The 19,570-nt window shown below is 43.0% G+C and overlaps 1 protein-coding gene across 1 annotated transcript; it reads left to right on the plus strand.

Annotated features, from left to right (window-relative positions):
* The first annotated feature begins 311 nt into the window (after positions 1-311).
* VCP (valosin containing protein) lies at positions 312-18,897 on the plus strand. The gene is made up of 16 exons (XM_080940201.1): positions 312-595; positions 4,957-5,068; positions 5,252-5,424; positions 6,680-6,822; positions 7,236-7,366; positions 9,172-9,303; positions 10,929-11,031; positions 13,215-13,484; positions 14,211-14,323; positions 14,780-14,944; positions 15,046-15,168; positions 15,785-15,997; positions 16,173-16,481; positions 16,632-16,787; positions 17,960-18,114; positions 18,245-18,897. The coding sequence occupies exons 1-16, from the start codon at positions 579-581 to the stop codon at positions 18,348-18,350; spliced, it is 2,421 nt and encodes an 806-aa protein (XP_080796327.1). The 5' UTR covers positions 312-578; the 3' UTR covers positions 18,351-18,897.
* Positions 18,898-19,570: the final 673 nt, after the last annotated feature.

The following is a 19,570-nucleotide window of genomic DNA, read 5'->3' on the forward strand; positions in this document are numbered from 1 at the left end:
GAGCCAATCAATTGGAGCCAAGTAGGAGAGGCCTCCTCCGAGGGATAAAGACTCTCCTTTCACCAGGGGATTTGGCCTATTGCTTTTGTCGATTGGTCAAGAGTCCCTATCCGTGGAGAAAGCGTAGTGCTGCGGCCAATTGACGTGGCGTTACTAGGCGTGTTGCAGCCTTGAGGCGGGGCTAGGCCACAAACGAATTTTCTGATTGGTTCTGGTCTGCGGGTTGCTGGGGAGAGGCACGGAGAGGCGGGCACGAGTCCCAAGGCAGGCGCTGATTGGTTGAGGTTGGAGCAGCTTTCCTTCCGATGATTCGGCTTTTCTCGGTTCAGTCTCCGTGAAGCGTTTGCAGCCGTCGTTTGATTAGTCGCTGCCCCGCTCGCGGATTAGGAGCTAGCGTCTCCCGCCCGCCTGCCGCCCCGGTGCCGCTGGGAGGAAGCGAGAGGGAGGCTGCCTGAGGGTTTGCCACTGCTGTTGCTCCTCCGCCTGAGTGGGTCACCCCGGGCCTAGTCGGTCGCCTGCCATTCTCGTAGCCGTTACCCTCAGGCCGCCACAGCCGCCGACCGGGAGAGGCGCGCGCCATGGCCTCTGGAGCCGAGTAAGTGTATGCGCGCGCCCGTCCGCCCGCTGCGGGGGCGCGCACCGTGGGACCTGCGGTGCTGGGTAGGCCCGGTCGGGCCGCGTCTCAAAGTCTAGGCCGGGAAGGAGAGACGGAAGGAGAGGCAAGGGGCGAGAGAGGGCCTCGGGCCGGGCTGTGCACCCGCGCGCCCCCTAGGTCGGGCCCGCGCTGGGCCTGGGTCGGAGCCTGGACAAGATGGTGCTGTGTCATGCAGGCCCCGACGGCCTGAGTAGCTCTCTCGGCAGCGCGGCTCCGGCCTACTTAGGCCTTAGGGTCCACACTCCCCTCGTGGAGCCCTTGGGCGCTGAGACGCTGGTCGCCATTTCGTCGACCACACTCGGAAGACCCTGAGCCCGAGAAGGGAAAACACTGCGAGCCCGAGGCTCGCACTGGGCCCAGTGGGCGTGGACTTTGGGCCACGTGAAGGCCTCAGGAGCCCTGAGACTCAAGGGAAGGCTGGGCCGGGAGACCTGGAGGAAGCCCAGGCCGGTCTTGGTGGATCTGGGACCGTGTTGCCCGAAGTTGACTTGTTTTGAACTACATGTAGTGAGGGGGCTGTTAGGGAGAGGGCAGGTCATTCCTTTCTTAAATGGCAGTTTTCACTATGTTAGACCTGTTGTAAACACCAGGAAGTTTTAACTAGGTTTTTTTTTTGTTGTTGTTGTTGTTTTGCTTTGTGTATTTTTGTTTTTGCTATGATCGGAAGGGGCTAGAAAGGAGGTGCTTTTATTTTAAGGTGCTGAAGTTGGAATTTGAGTTTTGTTTTTTGTATCTTGGCTTTGAGAGCTTGCAGGTTAGAGTTGGCTTAACTCCCAAATAAGCATCTCTGTTGACTCTGGACTTTGTGGCCCCACCTTCATCTTTCAGAAAGCATCAAATAAAACCTAGCCATCTCAGCTCATTTAGATATAAACTAGAGCTCCCCATACAAAAATAAAGCAAACCAAAAAAACTAGCAAGTGTAGGAAACTAGAAATCCCGCTGGTTTTGAGTGTTTTAGGTTTCATTTCCTTGGGAGGAAGTGTTCACTCAGTTGTTGGGTTAAAAGGACTATTAATATTTTAAATAGTTAGGGTGGGTGGTATTGTATACATCTTTAATCCCAGCACTTGAAAGAAAGGCAGAATTCTGCACGTTACTAGGCTAGCTACACTGGGAATCTACATATTGAGTCCTTGTCTCAAAAAATAAATAAAAAAAAACCAAAATATACTTTTAAAATAGTCTTTCAATTTTTTCTTTAAATTTTTGTTTTTTGAGACAGGGTTTCTCTGTGTAGCCCTGGTTCTAGAATTCACTCTGTAGACCAGCCTGGCCTCAAACTCGGGTTTTTCTGCCTCTGCCTCCCAAGTGTTGGGACTAAAGGTGTGAGCCACCACTGCCTTGTGTTTTGTTTTTTGAGATCAGGGACTCATGTAGACCAAAATTGACCTCAAACTCAGCCTTGTAATCAAGGCTGTGTTTGAACTCCTGTTCTTGCTGCCACCCCCTCCCATATTATAGGGTTACAGGAATATCACAGTATTTCCCACTTGTATCTAGATTTTAATTTATTTACTTTTAGTTAGAATTCCTGAAATCTGGTATCATAGGCAGTTTCTATCTTTAGGTCATCTTGGTGGTTTTTACCTGAATTTCCAAGTTCCTTTTGTGGCCTCTGAGTTCTGGAAAGAACCTGAGTCATGCAAATGATAGATTTCCCTAAAGAACATATCGAGCTGTAGATGCCCTCAGCTCTTTTGGGGTTAACTACTGACTAATCTCCATGGGTAGTTGGAGAATTAAAGGACTGTAAGGTCCTACTACTCATCTCTAGGGCCAGGGTCTGAACTGGCAGGCAGATTGGAAGTTATCCTGAAAAGCACTTCTGAGAATAAAATACAAAGTGATAACTTGAGGTACTTCTGTAGTCAAACAAGATGAACAGCCTCTGGGGGAAGATAATTTCATAGACATGGGGCAGTAGAAAATTTGGTGGATTTACACACATTTATTTTTGGAATCAACAGCATTGTGGCTAAAGTGACACACCCTTTGAAGGAGAGCTAAGGGAACTTCCATTACTCTAATGGTTAGAGATGCTGAGTATGGAGATGCATGTCTGAGTCAATAGAGACTGACTGGAGGATCACTGCAAGTTCATTGATCAAGTTTACCTAACCAGGCAGAGCTATATATATATAAATATATAGCAAGACCCTTTTAAATAACAAAATAAGTAAGGGTAAGAGATTTCCTGTGGCAGGGCTTTTTGTTTGATTTTGCTGTCTCATTTCAGCTCCTAGAAGAGTGCTTTGTAGGCATCCATTTATGATTACTACTGTTCTTGAAAGAGTCTTGATATGCTGCTTAGGCTGGTTTGGAGCCTTTTGCCAATTACTGAGATAACAGGCATGGACCACATTGTGCCTGGATTTCATTTATTTGTTGAAGAAATAGTTTCTCCCCTTCATTTGCTTTTTCCATTGTTTGATCTCTGTTTCAGTTAATATTCATGTTTCTTAAACCTTGAAAAGCATTTTTTGCTTGCTTGGTTGGTTTGTTTCTTTTTAGTGAGCCAGGGTCTCTTACTATATCCCTGGCCTGGACGTCTATAGACCATTCTGGCTTCAAACTCATAGATAATTGCTTGCCTCTGCCTCCCAAGTGCTAGGGTTAAAAAGGTTTGTGTCACTGTGCCTGGCCAGTGGTAACTTTTCAAAAGCAGAGTCCACTGAGTCTAGTAAGTGAAGGCTAGAAATGAGCCAGTTATGACATTGGTGCCAAGGGCATGACTTAGTAGGTAAAAAGGCTGCTAGACCTGACAACCTAAGTTCAACCCATTGAATCCACATAGTGGAGGGAGAGAGCAACTACTATACATATAGTCAGACAGACAGACAGACAGACATAAATAAATGTAGAAAGGAAATTAGTTACTTGAGGGAAGCTCACAAGGTCCTACCAATCCCTCAGGAGTTAACTGGCAGCTAATGGTTTCTTGGGTAGAGAGACATATTTCCTAAAGTAGTATAGCCACAGGTTAAGTTATTCCTGTAAATAACCCTTTGTCACATAAGCTCTTAAACTAATTGGATCACATACAGAAAATAAGGAATCATGAAAGAAGGGCCATTGCTAGGAAGAAGGGGAATCTGAGAGGACAAAGGAGAGCAATGAGATTAATATAAAAATATATTCATATAATGTCAATGAAACCCATCATGTATAACTAATACGTGGAAATAAACTTTAAAAAGCAACTTAGTCACTTAAGTGAGAATTTGAATTTTTCCATTTTTTCAAAATTTGTTGATTTTTGTTTATGAATTATTAACAACAATCATGTGCTTTTGCTGAAATGCTAGGAATCCCCTTTTGAGTTGGATTTTTTTCCTGAAGGTTCTAGATTTGTTTTTATCCTCTTGTGTATTGCTTCTTGTTGTATGTTCTTTGTTTTGTGCTGGTGTTCTTGTGATACTAGGGAATGCTCTAGGTTCATAGGGTTTATTTTTTGAAGTGGATAGTGCTAGAAATTGCATTTTGTTGTTCTGAGGCTTGCTTGGTGAAACATGGCCTCTGAGCCTTGTCTGGCTCATTCCCTTGGAAAACAGGCAACAAGAGAACTTCTTCAAAGCTCTAGAATTAATTGTGATGACCATGTACGAGACATTATTAAACCACTTAACATTTTTTATCTCAAAATGTAAAAATGAGGGCTGGAGGGATGGCTCAACGGCTAAGACTGCTCTTCCAGAGGTCCTGGTTCAAATCCCAGCTACCACATGGTGGCTCACAGCCATTTGCAATAGGATCTGATGCCCTTATCTGATGTGTGTGAAGACAGTAGCTACAGTGTATTCATATACCTACAATAAGTAAATCTTTAAAAAACTGTAAGAATGAATATTGACAGGTTTTAGAGTTTCCATTTCACAAATGAGGAAACAAAGTCCAGCCAGGTTGACTAACTTGAGTGAGATCACAATTATGCATTGCCAGAGCTGGAGTTTAGACCTAAGAGGTTTTGCTGTACAGGCCTGTTCTGTAGAGTCTATTGTCTGTAAGACTAATTTTTTCTTGTTTGTTTTTGAGCCTTTGCTTTTGTTGTATCTTTTAATATTCTTTGGCCAGTTGCCCTACATTGGCATAGGATCCCTTGGGGCCTCATGGATTGCAATAGCAGCACTCCAAATACTGAGATACGGAATGGGACTGAACTAAATGCTGGCTATGTTCATCACAAGCTTATCTGGATTTCCTTTAGCTGCACTTTTAAGCGTCTCTATCCATTCTTAGTAAATTTTAGAGATTGGTGGTGTTCAGTAGCTATTAGGTCTAACTTCATTTTTTCCTTCTAGTTCAAAAGGTGATGATTTATCAACTGCCATTCTCAAACAGAAGAACCGTCCCAATCGGTTAATAGTTGATGAAGCCATCAATGAAGATAACAGTGTGGTGTCCTTGTCCCAGGTAAGTTGGGTGTACAGTCTGGCCTTTACTGCACTTTACTAGGGAGATTTCCCAGCTTTCTTCTGTCATTTTTCATTTCATAGATAAAGTGGGGTTTATATGGAATTCTAGCTTAGAAGACTTCTTCCAGCTATCTAAAGGTTAGTGACCCAAAGTCCTCTTAACCTTTTTTTTCTTTCTTAGCCCAAGATGGATGAACTGCAGTTGTTCCGAGGTGACACGGTGTTGCTAAAAGGAAAGAAGAGACGGGAAGCTGTATGCATTGTTCTTTCTGATGACACATGTTCTGATGAGAAGATTAGAATGAATAGAGTTGTTCGGAATAACCTCCGAGTTCGCCTAGGAGATGTCATCAGGTTTGTATGAAGGTGGGGGATAGATTCTTGACCTCTTCGGAATGAAACCAGCTATAGTCTGCATTACAGACACCATCTCTCCCTGCATTACAACCAGGATGGAACCCTAGGCAGCTGCAGATGTAGACTGTTTCCAGGGCTGTGTGTAGGTTGCACTGCCTTGCTAGACTTGAGAATCCCCCTTTGCATGGTCCTTAAGACAAATGGCTTTCTTTCTTTTCTTTCTTTCTTTTTTTTTTAAACATATAAACAGTTTTATTTTTATCTTATCAAGCTTGATAGAAGAGATATTTTTTTCCAATTTCATTCCAGGCAAGTGGCTTTCTTGACACCTTTTTAAATTTTTTTTTCCAACTGGGGAGTGTAGTTCCTCATAACTGGGCTGGAGACGTTGTATGAGGATATGTAATTACTAATGATACACAGATATATCTGCAGTATGTCTACTGCTCATAATGCTGTGACTGCTTAATGCTTTGTAATGATGCTGAAATAAAGTGCCTTTAATCCTAACACTTGGCTGACAGAGAAGATGGGCCTGTGAGTTCAGGCTAACATGGTTAGTGAGAGCCTGTCTCCGGAAAGCAGTGAAGATAATAGTCTGTAGAGAGGAGCATAGTATTTAACTAGACTGGGATATGAGTGATTTTTGATTACTGTGTGTTACCTGGCCAGGATCATTCAGTTTCTGGAATTTTTTTAATGAAGTTTTACTGTTTTAAGTACTTTCTTCTTTAGACTGCTTAGTCACTTTCTCATGGTGTTTTGATATTGTAGTTGAGATTATTATTTTTTGATTTAGTTGTAAAACATTGTTCTTCTGTCCCACATAATACTAGGATGTTGATATTAGCTAGAAGACTAGACATGGCAGCACATACCTATATCACCAGTAATCTCAGTTCTTCAGAGAGACAGGAGGTGATTGACACTAGCTAGAAAAGGTTGTTATTGAATATCCTGTATCGGAGACTATGGTGGTAGGCTGTGCATATGTGGGGCTTCTAAATATTCTTAATGTTGGCTTAGTGATGGGTGGACTTCTGTTACCTCATCGTGAATGTGACCTATCTTAGTTCTGCTTGGCTGTTCCTTTGTCTTCTCTCCACCCTGCTTTCCTTCTCCTCTTCACCTAAGGCCATCCCTGCCTTTTCTCTTTCGCTTGCCATCAGCCGTCTGTGCCAGGCCCTTTCGGACACCCAGTGCTTGGGGCTGCAGTGTGGTTGGTAATGTGGAGTCTGCTTGTCATCCTCAGCATCCAGCCCTGCCCTGATGTAAAGTATGGCAAACGCATCCACGTGCTACCCATCGATGACACGGTGGAAGGCATTACTGGCAATCTCTTTGAGGTATACCTTAAGCCCTACTTCCTGGAAGCTTATCGGCCCATCCGTAAAGGTGAGAGAAACTGAGTTTAAGAACAGTTGTTACTTGAGTAAACTTGGTAACATATTCATGTGTATTCATATGTATAGATATAACCCACACACATATTTAGTTGTCTGCTCTCTTACCTCCGTTTTGTGCTCTAGTATACTAAGCAGTTCTCTTGTATCTCTGATGATAATGTGGTTTTGCTTGCTGTCAGGTTGAAAGTGTACAGCTCTACTGTTGTTGGTTGTAGTGAAAGCTTAGGCTGTCTATAGTTAAAGGGGCTTCTGCCATATTACAGGAATGTAATACACAGTGCCTGGTGTAGGGAAGTAATAGCTACTGAGCTTTGTATTTTAGATCATTTGGTCTAGTGAAGAAGTTTCACCTGGTCTTGTACTTGACACCGCTAATTGCACTTGTATTGCTTTGTATTATAGGAGATATTTTCCTTGTCCGGGGTGGGATGCGTGCTGTGGAGTTTAAAGTAGTAGAGACAGATCCCAGCCCTTACTGTATTGTTGCTCCAGACACAGTGATCCACTGTGAGGGGGAGCCAATCAAGCGAGAGGTGAGTTACTCCCTAATCCCAGTTCACAGTTTTAATTTTGCTTTTTGTTTGCGGTGCTGGGAATTGAATCCAGGGCCTTGTGCATGTTAGGTAAGTACTCTGCCACCGAAAAACATCCTCATAGGATGGAATATTGATGGAAATTTGAGTCCAGCATGATGGTCTATGAAGTGAGCTCCTATCTCAAAAATGTAAATGAGCTGTGGCTTGGTGGTTAAGAGCACTGACTGTACTTCAAGGGGACCTGCATTCAATTCCCAGCACCCACATGGCTATATTTGATCATGTTCCTATTAAACACCCCCCCCCCCCCCCGTTCTTTTTTGAGATAGTGTCTCACTGTGTTGTTCTGTCTGGCCTGTAACTCATGATGGTCTGCCTGCCTCTACCTCCTAAGACGGAATTAAAGGCATTTGCCACTGTGTGTCCCTCAAAAGTCTTCCTACTCTCATAACTTTTAAAAAGAAATCTTTATCTTCCTGAAGGGTAGTGTGCCTTGTATGTCTTTATGCCGTATCCCTGTTGGCTCCCCTAAGATGTGAATTACAGACAGTTGTGAGCTGCCACGTGGGTCCTGGGAATTGAATCCACATCTTCTGGAAATGCATCCAGTGCTCTCAACCCATAAGCCATCTCTCCAGTGTTCCACCCCCACTCCCTTAGATGGTCCACTGAATTTATTTAGAATTGATCATGTATGGAGCTATAGCTTACCAGTGGCTATACCACCACTAAGGAATATTCTGTCTTCCAGCTCCTCATTGCCAGGCTGCTTGTCTGGCACACCACTCAGGGGAGGCAGAACTCAAGTTTGTAGTGGGGTCCCCAGTCTTTGGTTTTTCCTGGATGGGAAATAGTGGAGTTTGCGACTGTTGCTGTGGTTTCTGGTCACCTGTGTACCCAGGCACCGCTGCTTGCCAGGCAGGAAGGAAAAGGCAGAGCCTGAGGTGGATGGAAGCCAGTTTGATTCTGAATGAGTGCTGAGAGTACTGAGGGGCTGGAAGAGAGAAGTCCTGGACTTGTAGGGTTTGCTATGAGGACTCCCAAACCCCTGCAGCAATCCTTGATTGAAGAGAAGGTCCTTGATTGTCCAAACTGCTTTATTTCATGGCAAATGTGAATACAGTATCTTATTCAGGGTGAGCTAGAGATCAAATACCTTTCGTGGGAAACAATGCCCCAGAAGGGACACTCTGGCTGAATTGCATGCCAAAGACCTGTTTAGATAACTCATTAGCATAGTGAACTTTATGCTGTGTGACTGATTGCCTGGGTCTTCCATGGGCTTCCAGAACAAGTTTAGGCAGAGAGTTGCCGCTGATCCTACTGTTCTCAATTCTGAGTTTCATGGGTTTGGGCTCATTCAACCTGACTGGTTCTTCTACTTGGTGGGCACTGTCACACCACCTCCAAGGTGGTATGTTGATGAGCCCAATCCTGTGTAGGTCACTTTAGGAATCCCTTTTCAGTAAAACTAAGGACTGCTCATAAGAGAACAGGGTTTGGGTGTTTTTACTTTGTTTTGTTTGGGTATTGCTGTATAACCTGTCTGGAACTCACTTTGTGACCTAAGCTGGCCTCACATTCAGTCTTTCTGCCTCTGCCTTCCAAGTACAAAATTTAGGCGAATTTAGGCATGTGCCTGGCTTAAGACAAGATCCCTTTAGAAGAGAATCTTCTCACACAGCATATTTTTCCATACCAGATAGTGCAAGAAATTGTATTTTTGTTGAAAATACTATTCTTGTTTCGTGCTTTTATTTTTACGTTTTTATTTTATTTTATTTTTACTCTTGTCTATTCAGGACGAGGAGGAGTCCTTGAATGAAGTAGGCTATGATGACATCGGTGGTTGCAGGAAGCAGCTAGCTCAGATAAAGGAGATGGTGGAGCTGCCACTGAGACATCCTGCACTCTTTAAGGCAATTGGTGTGAAAGTGAGTATCCTAAGGTCTGGGTGCTTACAGTGCCTAATCAGTGGTGTGACTGATGCCGTAAATGGCTTAAAGAAGCAGTAATAATCTTGGGCATGTAAAAGGCTCTAAATTCATTAGAGCTATAGATTGTCTTATATGTATGTACACATATACACACAAAATATGCTTAAATAATAGTTCTTACCTCATAGATCCTATTAAAATTTTAACCATAATTTTGCCAATATTTGTAGACCATTACTCAATAAAAGAAGGAAATATTCGGATCTTGAGTTAAACATTTGAGAAGCACCTGTCTAGGATATAGTTTTTTGACCTTTTCTATGTAATAGAACAGAGTAAAGATGAAATGACCACTTTGCCTAATAAGCGTGTCTTCATTGAGGACAGTTTTAATGTCTTGTGTATAAGGCTGCAGACAACTTCCAAGAGTAGAAGCTGTGGTTGGTTGTTTTAGAAAAAAGGCATGCCTTCATTCACAGCACGATAATGCAGAGGTAGGTGCATCTATGAATTTGAGGCTTGCCAGCCATATCTACAGAGAGAATTCTAGGACAGCAGTGTTACAAAGAGAAGTCCTGTTTGTTATTTTAGGGGAGAAATCTTGTTTTGAAAAGACATTCTAGGGCTGGAGAGATGGCTCAGCTGTTACGAGCACTGACTGCTCTTTCAGAGGTCCTGAGTTCTGTTCTTAGGAACTACTGGAAACACCACTCTGTAGCAAAATTGGAGTTATGAAGTAGCAACAAAAATTTATGGTTGGGGGAATCCTAAGACATCAGAAATGGGTGTTTTCAGTGATCGTGACCCACAGATTTAGACCCCTGTCCTAGGTTGTGAACACAGAGTGAAGAGCTCTAACTCTGAGGAGCAGACCTTGCTTTAGTAAATGCCGTGCTGCATCCTGCTTTGTCAGAAATTGAGACCTTGGCAAAATGTTGCTCACTATCCTTCCAGGTTGTTAAAGTCCCCAGGTGTGACTCTTTAAAAGTTGTTCAGTATTAGTTTCCTTTCAAGTTGCATTTATAAATGTTAGTGTTTATTTCTGCAGAGAGAGAAAGGGAGAGATGGAGGGAGGGGGGAGAGGGAGATTGTTTTGGGCAGCAGAGGGGTTGGGGAGGTTCAGACAAGGCTTCTCTATATATTCCTAACTAACCTGGAACTCACTATATAGACCAGGTTAGCCTCATTCAGAGATCTGCCTGCCTCTGCCTTGAGTGCTGGGATTAAAGATGCAGACCACATCTGGTTCTTTGTGTTTCTCTTTGGTCTCCCAATGTAAATCAGTCTGACCTCAAGTATGCAATCCTTTCTACTTTCCTCAGCTGGGTTTATAAATGTGTCTCAAAAGCTTGTTCTTTTTTATTATTACTATTTTATATGTCTGGCTATTAGTTCTGTTAATGTATATGTATGCACCACAGGCTTTCAGTATCTACAGAGACCAGCAGAAGACATCAGATAGATCTCCTGGAACTGATCGAAGAGTAGCTGAGTCACCCCTCTAGATCCCAAAGGCTTTTTCTGATTCTCACACCTCAGTAGAGCTCTAGTTAAGCTAGTTTAGGATGAGTGAGTTGGGGGAAGGTAAACTACTGACCCTAACTAAAGTTTGTTGTCCTCAGCCTCCTCGAGGAATCTTGCTGTATGGCCCTCCTGGGACAGGGAAGACCTTGATTGCCCGAGCTGTGGCAAATGAGACTGGAGCCTTCTTCTTTCTGATCAATGGTAAGAAACTTGGTCCATCTTATGTCTGACTAAACACATTTCTGAGTTGGGTAACTTAGGGAACCAACCATTTGCACCCGTGTCCTTCACATTAAAAAAAAAAAAATTATAACTTAAGGTTATTGGTGTTTTTGCTGCATGTCTGTGTATTATGTATGTGCAGTGCCTGAGGAGGCCAGAAGGGGGTACAGATCCCCTAGAACTTGAATTATAGATTATCATGAACCACTGTGTAGGTGCTGAGGATTGAACCCTGGGCCAAAATAGTATGTATATGTTTGTTACTATATGGCGGTATGCATGCACATGTGTGGAGTTCAGAGGATAATCTCATCAGGTACAGTCTACCTTTTTAGAGATGGGGTCCCATTGACCTGGAACTGTTCAAGCATTAGCTAACCAGACAGCGGCAGGAATCTGCCTATCTCTCCGGTGCTGGATTTACAAGTGTGTGCCACCATGCCTGTTTTGTTTTGCTTTATTTTAACATAGATTTTAGGGATCTATTTGGGTATTTATGCGTCTAAGGCAGACTCTTTCAGTCCTTCGCTATCTCTACAGCTTCACTTAAGCATTTTCTGATGGGTGGGTGTAATATGGGTAGATAAGCAGCAAAGGGAAGGCCATTTTGGGGGTGGGGTGGAAAGGGATAAGAATTGAGATACAGTCTCACTGTGTGGTATTGTGGTAATTTTAAACTGGTGGTATTTCTCTATCCCTGGCTAGCTCACAAATAATTGGAACTGAATCTAAGATTTTTTTAATTAAGCTTTGCCACACAGTACCTGGGCAGTCATTGATCTATTGTGATCCTCTAAGCTCATGGATACCTTCCAGCCAGGATCTCTGAAATAACTTGATTTTACTATTGGTTTGGTTCTCTGGGACCCCTTCCTAGCTATAGTTTTCCTCTCTTCCCCCATCCCCAAACTGGTGGAAGTCCTGCCCTATTTTCTCTTCTGCCCAGCCATTGCCTGGTCAGCTTTTATTGACAAGTCAGAATAAACGAGGAGCAATGTTTATAGAAACTTGTGATAAGCATTACAATGCCATGTCAGGATTACAAAGATATGGGGGCAGAAAAATCAGCATTTGAAAAATGCAAGGTTAATTCTTTTATTTTTTTTTAAAGAGTTATTTATTTAATGTATGTGAGTACACTGTAGCTATCTTCAGACACACCAGAAGAAGGCATCAGATCCATTACATATGGTTGTGAGCCATCATGTGGCTTCTGGGAATTGAACTCAGGACCTCTGGAAGAGCAGTTAGTGTCCTTAACTGCTGAGCCATCTCTCCAGCCCCAGAAGGATAATCTTTACACAGTACACAAATATTTATGTGACCTACTGTGTGGTCCTGGCAAACTTTTGTAGGCCAGGTCTGTCCTTTCTCAGGCTGGTCTCTTGAACTCACAGAGATCACCTGCTTCTGCCTGCCAAGCACTGAGATTAAAGGCATGCACTACCATGCCTGGCTAAAAAAGGTTTATTATCTGAGAATATTTGGGAAATATGAGCTGAGGGACCATTGTTTGTCTTTAGAATGATACTGAGGTATTAGGAGTCCGTTAGTAATTTACCAAATCATCTTTGTCATCCTAACAGTTGGAAGTGTGCTATCGGAAGTATGCAGAGGCCATTGTCTTTGGTCTGGCCTGGTTGCTCTTATTTGGTAATGGGTGGAAGAGGCAATTAGAGACAGAAATTATTGCATTCTTACTTGGGACCTGTATTTGGGCTAGGGGCAAAAAGTTTCTTTAGGGATTCTGGGAGGATAGATTTTTGTCATTGTTTTTTTAAAAATAACTTGTATTAATTTACTGGGTGCTCAGGCTGGAGAGAGGTTAAGAGCACTGACTTCTCTTCCAGAGGTCCTGAGTTCAATTCCCAGCAACCACATAGTGGCTCACAACCATCTGTAATGATCTATGCCTTCTTCTGGTGTGTCTGAAGACAACTGCTACATTGTACACATTTATATAAATAAATATTAAAAGTTTGTTTTTAACTTGTGTGCTCATGCACATGTGAAAGTCAGAGGCCAATTTGAAGAAATTAGTTTCTTGTTTATACTGTGTTGGGTTCAGGATTAAACTCAGATCATCAGGCTTGGCAACAAGTGCCTTGACCTGAAGCCATCTCAGTGACCCTGTTCTTGTCGGTTACTTTGTATTTCTTCAGGTCCTGAAATCATGAGCAAATTGGCTGGTGAGTCTGAGAGCAACCTTCGTAAGGCCTTTGAGGAAGCTGAGAAGAACGCTCCTGCTATCATCTTCATCGATGAGCTTGATGCCATTGCGCCCAAAAGAGAGAAAACTCACGGGGAAGTGGAACGCCGCATCGTGTCTCAGTTGTTGACGCTCATGGACGGCCTAAAGCAGAGAGCACACGTGATAGTTATGGCAGCAACCAATAGACCCAACAGCATTGACCCGGCCCTGCGGCGATTTGGTAAAGGCCTTAAATTCTTTTCAACTTTTTTTTTTCAGGGAGGGGGGGCGTGGGGAGTTCAAGACAGGGTTTCTCTGTGTAGCTCTGACTGTCCTGAAACTATGAATACCAGGCTAACCTCAAACTCAAGATTGACCTGCCTCTGCCTCCTGAGTGCTTGGGATTAAAGGTGTGCAATCCAACCTGTTCTTACTTGTTGGTATATTATAGTTCTACCGGGCTTGATTTCCTTATTTCTCCTCCGTCTTTTATCTGCATTACTTAATTCTCAGAATTTAAGTTCTTTGCCATAACGGGACCTAAGTTTTTTGTTGTTGTTGTTTGTTTGTTTGTTTGTTTTCCATTTTATGTTCCCTCTAGGGAACTCCCTCAACTTTCCTAGTACTGCAAGTCTTTAATATAGTTTCTCAGGTTGTGGTGACCTTCAGTCATGAAGTTGTTGCTACTTCATAGCTGTAACTTTGCTACTATTACGAATCCTACTGTAAAATATGTGTCATACAGGGTATTTGATGTGTGACCCCCTGTGTAATGGTTGTTCTGTCCCAAAGGGGTTGAGATCCAGAGGTTGAGAACCCCACTGCTCTAGAGTAACCACCTATATTGTTTTGCCTAAGTCTGGGAGATTTCCAGGTTGTGAGGCATTAATGCTAACTCTTAAGAGAGTTCTGGAGTGACTTCTGGGGACCAGAAACTATCCTCTAACATTCTTGTATTGTCCCATAGGTCGCTTTGACAGAGAAGTAGATATTGGAATCCCTGATGCTACAGGGCGTTTGGAAATTCTTCAGATCCATACCAAGAACATGAAACTGGCAGACGATGTGGACTTGGAACAGGTGGGATGGTGACAATGATGGCTGGCCAGAATTTAGGATATTTAGGATATCTGTTTTAGGAGGTTGCAAGAGACTACAAACATAGCCTAAGAAAAAAGACTTTATACCAGTAATCTAGATCTTGGGGAGCATTGACAGGAGCCTCAGTTGGAGGTCTGTTGGTACTACACAGCATGATCCTATTTTCCATTTTTTTTTTTAAGAGTTGAATGGACATTGTTTTGATTTCAGAACAGGAAATATGTTTCTTACTGTTGCTGTTATTAGAGTAAGTATGAATTGTTGGAGCAGCTTTATTTCCAGCTCCCCAATCCAGCTTGAATATTAACACCTCTGCTGGTAAAAAGTCTGTAGTATATCTCTTCGAGGAAATAGGAGGAATCAGATAATGAAGCATAGGATGGAGTCAGGATTCTGTTTCTGACTTGATAAGGCAGTTGGATCTTCTCTTTGCAGGTAGCCAATGAGACTCATGGTCATGTGGGTGCTGATTTGGCAGCCCTGTGTTCAGAGGCTGCTCTGCAGGCCATTCGGAAAAAAATGGACCTCATTGACCTAGAGGATGAGACGATTGATGCTGAGGTTATGAATTCCCTGGCAGTTACTATGGATGACTTCCGGGTAAGGACCATATTATCCACAAATTAGGAATATGTATGTGTGTTTTATTGTGTGCCCCCTCCCCCAAGTCTCATTCCCACTTTTTCACACTCACTTTTTAGTGGGCCTTGAGTCAAAGCAACCCATCAGCACTTCGGGAAACTGTGGTAGAGGTGCCACAAGTCACCTGGGAAGACATTGGAGGCCTGGAGGATGTCAAACGTGAGCTTCAGGAGTTGGTTCAGGTAGGCTAGTTTGCTCTAGTATGGTGGGTCATTCCTTTAGTGTGTAGTAATCAACCTTTTAGGTCTCAGACTCGTTTACTAAGAATTGTATGTATAACTCTGCTGTGAAGTTTTAGATAGTAAGGAGCTGTCTTACGCTACTACTGCTTCGGTGAAACACCATGTTATCAAGTTAGGGAGGAAGAGGTTCCACGTTGCTCTTTGCCATAGAAGGAAATTAAAACAGAAACTCAGAACAGGGTAGGAGCTGATGCAAAGGCTATGGAGGAGTGTTATTTAAGGCCTTGTTTTCCAAACCTGTTTTCTCACAGAACCCAGAGCCATCAGCCCAGGGATGGAACCACTCACAATGGTTGGGGCCTTTCCCTATCAAAAACTAATTAAGAAAATGCCTTATAGCCAGATTTTATGGAAGCATTTTCTCAAGGTTCCCTTTTTTCAGATAACTCAAGTTGTGTGTCAAGTTGATAGAAGACAAGCTAGCATGGAAGCCTGTATATAAAAACCTCAGATGTTAGAAGACAGTTTGTACCGTAAAAGATGCTGTGCTTTTGATTAATACGATTTTATTTAAAATACGGGGGTTGCCCTTAAATTATCTTTGCTTTTCTTCTAGTATCCTGTGGAACATCCAGACAAATTCCTCAAATTTGGCATGACTCCTTCCAAAGGTGTTCTTTTCTATGGACCTCCTGGCTGTGGGAAAACCTTACTGGCCAAAGCCATTGCTAATGAATGCCAGGCTAACTTCATCTCTATCAAGGGTCCTGAGCTGCTTACTATGTGGTTTGGGGAATCTGAGGCCAATGTCAGGGAAATATTTGACAAGGTGAGCTATGTTCATATGTGGTGGTGCAAAGTGGAATACGAGGCTATTTTTCTAGAGTCAAAAACATTTTATTACTGGCAGCTCAGTTGGGGCATTATTGATTACTCTGTTTTCTTTCTGAAGTCTGAGAAATCTAGTTGTATTAACATTTGAGATGGTCTCTTCTTTCTCATAGGCACGACAAGCTGCCCCCTGTGTACTCTTCTTTGATGAGTTAGATTCAATTGCCAAGGCTCGTGGTGGTAATATTGGAGATGGTGGTGGAGCTGCTGACCGAGTCATCAATCAGATCCTGACAGAAATGGATGGCATGTCCACAAAAAAGAATGTGTTTATCATTGGAGCTACCAACCGGCCTGACATCATTGATCCTGCTATCCTAAGACCTGGCCGTCTTGATCAGCTCATTTATATTCCACTTCCTGATGAGAAGTCCCGTGTTGCCATCCTAAAAGCTAATCTGAGAAAGTCCCCAGTTGCCAAGGCAGGTGCAATGTTGTCAGCTATAGGGACTTTTTTTCTTAAAGCTGATGTGGAAGAGCAGAAACGGATGTATTTAGAGTGGATGGCCCAAAGATCTGTGTACTCTGTGGGAGGAAGGCGCAATGCTAATGTACTCTTTTGCTTCCTTTAGGATGTGGATTTGGAATTCCTGGCTAAGATGACTAATGGCTTTTCTGGGGCTGATCTGACAGAAATTTGCCAACGTGCTTGTAAACTGGCCATTCGTGAGTCTATTGAGAGTGAGATTAGGCGAGAACGAGAGAGGCAGACAAATCCATCAGCTATGGTGAGTCAGTACTCTGTCCAAATGTGCCAGTCGAGAGGCCCTTTGCCATGATCTGGAGTGAGAGTGGAGGGTATTAGGACGATCCCTGGTGCTAAACCAGGGTGGGTATCCAAGAAAATGAACATTATGCAGCTAAGGATGTGATGCATGCCTGTTCTACCTCTCAGTGGTGGAGATGACCATATACAAAGAGATGGGTTGACTATATGCTCAGTTTAGCATGACTGTGAAACAAACAGATGGAACAGCGTTTCATTTTTATTTTAATTTTCTGTGTACTGGTGTTTGCCTATGTGTATGTCTGTGTGAAGGTGTTAAATTCCCTAGAGCTGGAATTAAAGGCAATTGTGAGCTGCCATGTGGGTGCTGGGAATTGAATCTGGATTCTCTGGAAGAACAGTCAGTGCTCTTAACTGCTGAGCCATCTATCTTGCCCCCTGAACAGAACTTTTAAAACTTAAAGAGTCTAGACCTTTTCTTCCTGGTGAGAAAGGGAATTCATGGGTTCCCCCAAATAGAAAATGTCTGTATAAGAGTGTAAAAACTACAAAATTTATAATCTAACTTGTTTTCTACTGTTTGTAGGTTAGTGAATGAATAAGAACTGAGCAAGTGGCTTTCTTTATTTTTTAAAGGGAAATTGTGACATTACTCTTTCCTCTAAGAAGCTCCTTAGAACAATTGATGCTAAGAGTTAGTCTCATAAATCATAGCAGAGTAACTTTGAATATTTTAAATTACACAGAGTTTTGAATAAAGGAATAAGAGGCCAAGTAACTTTTAGTAGGGTTATAAGATTAATTAAGATATGGTAGTCTTAGACCCTTTTAAGTACCGATTTCCATGTTTCTTATAGATCTGTCTAAATGCAACAACAGTTTATAAAAATGCTCCCTTAGACCACTTCAATCAGCATCTTTTTTCCTTTCCTAAGCCCCTGGCGATCACTGATAGGAATTCTGTCTGTATTGTTTTCCCATTTGAAGAATGAACTGGCACATTTATTTCAGATAGAGCAGTGGTCTACTTTTAGGGAGTTTGGCTTGGCACCTGATTTAGTGAATGGGAGAATCGTAGATCAGTAGACTCCTGTAATAATGGAGGGTAGGAGGCAGGGTAGAGTGCCGACTGGACCTGACTAGTGCCGTGCTGTGTGCTTACCAACTTTATAGGAAGTAGAAGAGGATGATCCAGTGCCCGAGATCCGCAGAGATCACTTTGAGGAAGCCATGCGTTTTGCCCGACGTTCTGTCAGTGATAATGACATTCGGAAGTATGAAATGTTTGCCCAGACACTGCAGCAAAGTCGAGGTTTTGGCAGCTTCAGGTAATTTTGGGGCAATGGGTAGTCGCTTGGGGGACTTTTAGAAACAGTGGTGGGAGTCATAAGGAATTGTAAAAAGACTTGTACAGGCCCTATCCATATCTTTTTTTTTTTTTTTGTCTTGTGTATACAGATTCCCTTCAGGGAACCAGGGTGGAGCTGGCCCCAGCCAGGGCAGTGGAGGTGGCACAGGTGGCAGTGTGTACACAGAAGACAATGATGATGACCTGTATGGCTAAGTGATGTGCCAGCATGCATCGAGCTGGCCTGGCTGGACCTTGTTCCCTGGGGGTGGGGGCAGTTGCCCAATAGGGACCAGGGGTGTGCCCGTGGCCTGTTCCATTCCTCAGTCTGAACAGTTCAGCCCCAGTCAGACTCTGGATAGGGGTTTTCTGTTAAAAAAAAAAAAATTACAAAAGCGATAAAATAAAAGTGATTTTCATTTGGGAGGTGAAGAGTGAATTACCAACAAGGAATTGGGCCTTGGGCCCACACCATTTCTGTTGTAGTTCGGGGTGGTGCAGGCAACCTGTGTAGTGTGAGCCAGGGCACTGGCCCCACCATCACAACAGTAAAGTATCTATACTCAATGCTGTCCAAGCCCTCTCTTACCTCTAGCCAACCTGGGTAGGTGGATGAGGGGCCTCAGTTTGCTGGGTGTTTATATAGAAAGTAGGTTGATTTTTATTTTACATGCTTTTGAGTTACTGTTGGAAGACTAATCATAAGCAATTTCTAAACCAAAAAAAAGTTGTAAAAGGACAATAAATGTTGGGTCAAAATGGAGCCTGCTATCTGGCCACTGTGCCTCTTCTTTCCTGGAAGCTTGCATCATCCTACTGACATTTCAGCCACCACCTCCCCCAAAAAAATTCATACTTTTTTTTTTTGTAATTTAGCAATCAGATTTGTATCAGTGAATTCTCAGTTCATAAAACATCTACACAATAAACTCAGAGCCAATTGATGTACAAACTGCCCACTAGATAAGACAAATTGTCCTGTAATTACCCATCCCTTATAAGATATTCATAGCTACCTCTGGCTATTAGAAGCCACATGGGGGTGGGCCATCCTTCTCCATATTCTCTTCTCATATCCTTTTCTTTTTAAAGTCTGCTTTCCTGTAATGTGATTGCACAAAAGGCTCGAGGACAGTGTTGAGTGTCAGTCTTCACCTTCCATCTTGTGTTAGACTGGGTGTCTGTGCTGTTGCTTACACCTTGTTTGGGAAGTTTGGGGAGATTTTTTTTTTTTAAAGATAGAGTTTCTCTGTAGTCCTGGCTGTCCTGGATCTGCCTGCCTCTGCCTCTGAGTACTGCCCAGCAGAAATGATATAATCTCAAAATAAATGGTATAAATCACTATCGAGGGGCTAGAGAGATGGTTCAGTGGTTAGAGCACTGACTGCTCTTTCAAAGGTCCTGAGTTCAAATCCTAGCAACCACATGGTGGCTCA

The sequence above is a fragment of the Micromys minutus genome (assembly GCF_963924665.1).
Source record: "Micromys minutus genome assembly, chromosome: 28".
Classification (NCBI taxonomy): Eukaryota; Metazoa; Chordata; class Mammalia; order Rodentia; family Muridae; genus Micromys; species Micromys minutus.

Bases quoted from the DNA above. Each gene is read 5' to 3' on its own strand.
- VCP (XM_080940201.1), top strand. The intron at 5,425-6,679 runs GTTTGTATGAAG...TGTCATCCTCAG, and splicing joins CGCCTAGGAGATGTCATCAG to CATCCAGCCCTGCCCTGATG. The intron at 16,482-16,631 runs GCAGGTGCAATG...TGCTTCCTTTAG, and splicing joins GAAAGTCCCCAGTTGCCAAG to GATGTGGATTTGGAATTCCT.